Genomic DNA, 5,000 nt, shown 5'->3' on the forward strand with positions numbered 1-5,000 from the left:
TATGAGATACAGGGCAACGATAATAGATTTTTTTCCAGATAAACGCAACATCATCCTTGCCTTACAGAAAAGGTGTCAACAAGAACAGTAAGTTTTACAACCCCTTCATATGATCCCTTTAACCGGGAAAGGCATGAAGTAAAAAATAGTCCTCTGTCCATACGGAAAGTTTAACCTCGGCTCTGATATGAAAAAGTCACAGAGCGCAGAAATAAAATAAATACCGACGCACAACAAATGCGTCATAAAATGATGAGGCGATATCTCGGAAACCGAGCCAGCCCGACCAAGTAACTGATCTCATCACAGACAGTATAATCCCAAATCAAATTTTAGATATACCGTTTCACAAGATAAGGAGTGTTTTTCTCTTGCATCGGAAAACTGTGAAATTTTCCCTGAAAGTAACACTTTTGGCTGAGCATTCTATTATTTCTCGGAGCACCATGATCCGAAGATTTTTGGTTGGAAAATGTCTATCCCTATGAATCTCAGCAGTTTGACCCTTTCAAGTGCATTAGGAGATGTGTTCATACTTTTTTGATGCGTTCGTATTTAATCACACGAGCGAGAAGTAAGCGCTTTCATCGCAAAGTGAACTCCAGATGTTTTCGTTGATTACCGGCCGCCACATTGGTGGACTTTGTAAAGCTGCGTTAAACGCTTCCACAAATAACTCAGAAACGATGAACCGCACAGACCTGAGAATTGCAGAGGTGGTTAAAAGATTTGTTTCCTACAAAATTCCAAAGTTCTTGGCCTTTTTTTTCGTTCAACGATTTCGAATTTATTTTCTTGTTGCGTGATAGTGTAAACAATACGAGAGAGCGAAATGAGAAACAGACTATCATACCGCACATCTTCATTCTTCCATTCGCGCATAGCACAATTATTGCGCTTTTGACCTCAATCCGGCCCTTGCGTTTCAAAGAAAAATGTGTTCTTCTGCCTCGTTCGTTCGCTTCAGGCTCACTCATTGCGGTAACAATAAAATTCAGGTATGGTAAGCATGAAAACCCGTCGAGTGACCCTTTTTATATCTAAGTGACAAAGAATAATCAATTATCCCACCCTCTGTAATCAGGACACCTTCAGGCCCGGATCAACTCATTAGTGCGCGTCTGTCATGCTTGACTTTTGTGCCGAAGCATCAGCTGGAATGCTCGTAAGATTAGAAATACCACAAGCTTGATATTATTATGTCACAAACCCGTTTATTGTGTTGGCAGTACTTTGAAGGTAAGCGTCACTTGACCACTCGCAGAAACAGCTAACAGCTTCAGAGTTATGGGTCGCATTAATGGTAGCTGTTAAGAACAATTACGAGTAGACTAAGGCAATTGAGTAAATTTACCAAATTCTCAAACGAATCAACTCTCTCCCTACCAGATGAAACAAAATCACCTTAGTAATCTGGATTTCCAAATGCACAACAGCCTGTTAGCAATTCCCTTATTAGTAATGTGAAATAGTAATAGGCTATTTCTCCTCCGTTATTTTACTTTTTTTAGTAATCATCTTTTTACTTTTACTTAAATGTGTCCCTTTTCTTTCAGATATGCATGTGGACTCTCACAGAAACTTACCAAAACGTCGGAATTCATAAGACATCCACGTTTACGATTATCCAGGGAACTAACGGATCTTCAACAGGTTTTATTGAATATCGCAACGAAAGGTAGAAACTTGAAATAAACATTATAAAAATGTTCACTTGCTCTCGGGTTTTAAAGTATTTGAAACAGCTCAAGCCTTTGAGCATTTACCATCGGAACCATGCTTTTATAACATACCAAGAGTATTCTTTGCAGACCTTCCCACGCTTCCTACAGTGAATATGACCATTAGAGTCTCACTGGTGTGACGGGGTCTACTGCGAATTCTCTTTTTCAACTCTCAGAGTTTTTTAATACTATGCACTGTCATGGAAGGAAGGAAAAGGAAAGGAAAGGAACTTCATTTAAGTGTGTAGTCGTTGTAGCGCTGAAGCACTAATTGGGGACACTGTAAATTGAAATTAACAATTAAAACAAATCGAGTCAAATGTTGGTTTTTGAGGAGAGGGGAAACCGGAGTACCCGGGGGAAACCTCTCGGTGCAGAGTAGAGAACCAACAAATTCAACCCACATATGACGCCGAGTCTGGGAATCGAACCCGGGCCACATTGGTGGGAGGCGAGTTCTCTCGGCACTGCGCCATCCCTACACCCCGAGTCCTGCCCTCTTCATTAATAGGGAAATCGTTGCTGACGTCACTGTTGACTCTTTGTAAAATGCGTATATCTAACTGCGAAATGAAGCAAGTTAAGATTTTGGGATGATCGCATCGCAGCTATGGCAGTCGTGTAGGATACTTCAGCAGTAGCGTATTTCCAAAATCTGCACATCCGTTGTCCAGCACAAAAAACTTCCCTTTGAAGACGTGAACTTAAGATATCACACTAAGCAGGACAAATTAGTTGGCTTATCGTGATATCAAACTAGGGTCGATCTAAAACTAAGAAGTCAACCAGTTAGTATCCTGTGTGATTCTGATTATTTGACGTGCAAGATTCTGGAGCTATAAGCTAACAGGGAAGTTTGTAATTATTATCGTAACCTTCATCATTTTATTAAATCAGTAACACGACTATCTCCAGGAACCGAAACATCTTGATCAAAAATCTCCGTTTTAAATTCTTACCACATTAATATGTAGTCTTCTTTTTAAGTCCCAAAGCACTTTTACTTTTTCATTCCCGAGGACGCCTTCGGGTTTATGTTGAAACCATTTTTCTGTGTTTTGTGAATAATACTTTTCACATAGTTTCGAATGCACTATCCTGATGAAGTAATTGTGTCTAACTCTAATATTATTTATTAATTTCTACCATTGAGGTAAACTAGTAGTACTATTATTATTATTATTATTATTATTATTATTATTATTATTATTATTATTATTATTATTAGTAGTAGTAGTAGTAGTAGTAGTAGTAGTAGTAGTAGTAGTAGTAGTAGTAATAGTAGTATCGTTAGAGATTTTGACAACGACCAGTTAACAATAAATGAAAATTTTCAGGACTTTTAATGAATGGACCAACATAGTTTACCTGGTTTGTGACCGAAACAGGAAGAGCGCCAATTCAGCCTCCTTCAGAGTGATCACCGAAGACAATGGTAAAAGCCAAAGGGTAGGTAAAGTTTGATACGCCAGGACTGATTTTAACTTTCTGTTTATATGGCGCGAGAGAAAAAATAGAAGAGAGTAAAAGTCAATATACAGAGAAAGAATAAATATTTTTGGCTTTTTGAAATACTCGCTTGCAACAGTCAAAGAGTTGATTTCAAATAAGCAACATGAAAAACTTGCTAGAACATGTTGCATCAACATTTCAAATTTAGCGCTAGCGGGCCTTACTGTGGAATAGCACCCGCTAAATTAGCCAATCATAGCGCGCGCTCTATTTCAGGGCTATAATGAAAATCTGTGATGCCACGTTTCCCCTCAAATTTTGTAGGATTTTCGTTGCCATGTGCTAGTATTACTCCAAATTTGCTGATGTAAAACCTATGATACAACTGGCTGCCGGTACAAATTAAAGCCGGGTACAATTAGCCCGAAAAATACTTTGTGGAAACGACACGAGGAAGAGCTTCGATCTAGACTCATACACTGTAACTCCTGATCAGTGTTCTGATGTAATTCGTGAACCTGAAATCCCCGAATCCGCGGAGGGCTTATCGCCTTTACTGCGGGAGGTGTACCTATTCCCTCACCACAACCACCTTCGCCGAAAGAGACTGAAGTGGAGTAAGCTACTTCATCAATCAGCACTTCAATAGAGAACTAAGAAGTTAAAGCCACCAAGAAACCTCAAGATTCAGTCTCACTGCACGTCCGAACATAAACCTCCATCTCCCTCACCTTAGAAACCAGTGCGAACATACTCTTCAAAAATTTGCCGGGAAACCTCGCCAACTATTTTATTGAACCTCCGAACAGCGTTTGCGTATTTTTTACGACTGATTTTTAGTTTTAGGGAGGTTTTTTATTATGATTTCAGAAAAATGGTATATTTATTATATCTCAGTAATAGTATACGTTTCCTCGAAAAGATTTTGTGCGATTGCCGTTGATTTCTCCTCGGGCGTTTTGCTGTGCTGATCTATTAGAAACCGTAGAGTTATGGTTTAGTTTTCCTTATCGCTCCCAACTACATGTCGTCCTTTGGACACATCGGAGCGCGAAAACACGGTATTGTGTAATAGTGCCACAAGGGTAATGCGGAGAAAACAGAACTGAATTTCATAACGCGTTTGTTCTTTGTAAACCTTCTTTTCTTTTGATGCGGTAGTATAAAATACTCTTCAAATACTGAGATGAGTTGTTGAGTTCATATTTAGTGAGAATAGCCTTCAGCCGCACGCAGTAAATTTCATTCGGTTCAATTGGCTGGACTTTTAAATGGAAACTTAACTCCACTCTTTACTCAGCTTTTAATGGTATAAGAGACACACCGTCTACTTTCGGGTTTAAGATTTCTTTCATCACACACCTTCTCAGAATTTAAGCAATACAAAGATTAGCGATGCAAAAATAGTAAACATTGCAAAAATGATGATGATGACGATGGTCACGATTAAATGTGTCATATAGTATTATGGAGAATTTTCCTGAACAGATTTTTTAATTCTTCTTTTAACTTAAGATATTCAAGCTTCGTCATAACTGCGCCTGCGGTGATGGCTGTCCACTATTGAATAGTAAGTGAAACGATAGCTCTTGGTATTTCGCGTAATTTAACGAATTTTACAAAAGGCTTAGCGCTTAGTCTTGCCCAAAGCGATTAAACTTATTTCGTCAACATACACTGCTCAGCGAGCTTATAGTGTTCTTTATAAGCTGACGAATTTAAACTTAGCCGCAATAAATCATTCTTTCTCCTTACCCCCCAAAAACGTTTTTTTTGGTGATTTTCTTCCATTACTGAAATTAAAATACTTCTTCCGATATTTCC

General features: G+C 38.7%; 1 protein-coding gene across 7 annotated transcripts in view; it reads left to right on the forward strand.

Moving 5' to 3' along the window:
- Positions 1–5,000, forward strand: part of LOC138052337 (uncharacterized) — a 25,736-nt gene that overhangs the window by 9,361 nt on the left and 11,375 nt on the right. For 5 of the 7 annotated variants that reach the window (XM_068898788.1, XM_068898789.1, XM_068898790.1 and 2 more), the window contains exons 4-6: positions 1,557–1,678; positions 3,062–3,173; positions 4,692–4,746. In XM_068898788.1, coding sequence (XP_068754889.1) covers positions 1,557–1,678; positions 3,062–3,173; positions 4,692–4,746 — 289 coding nt within the window. The remainder of the gene's footprint in view (positions 1–1,556; positions 1,679–3,061; positions 3,174–4,691; positions 4,747–5,000) is intronic. The other 2 variants (XM_068898791.1, XM_068898792.1) reach the window with 1 other exon arrangement.

The sequence above is a fragment of the Montipora capricornis genome, chromosome 6 (assembly GCF_036669925.1).
Source record: "Montipora capricornis isolate CH-2021 chromosome 6, ASM3666992v2, whole genome shotgun sequence".
Taxonomy (NCBI): Eukaryota; Metazoa; Cnidaria; class Anthozoa; order Scleractinia; family Acroporidae; genus Montipora; species Montipora capricornis.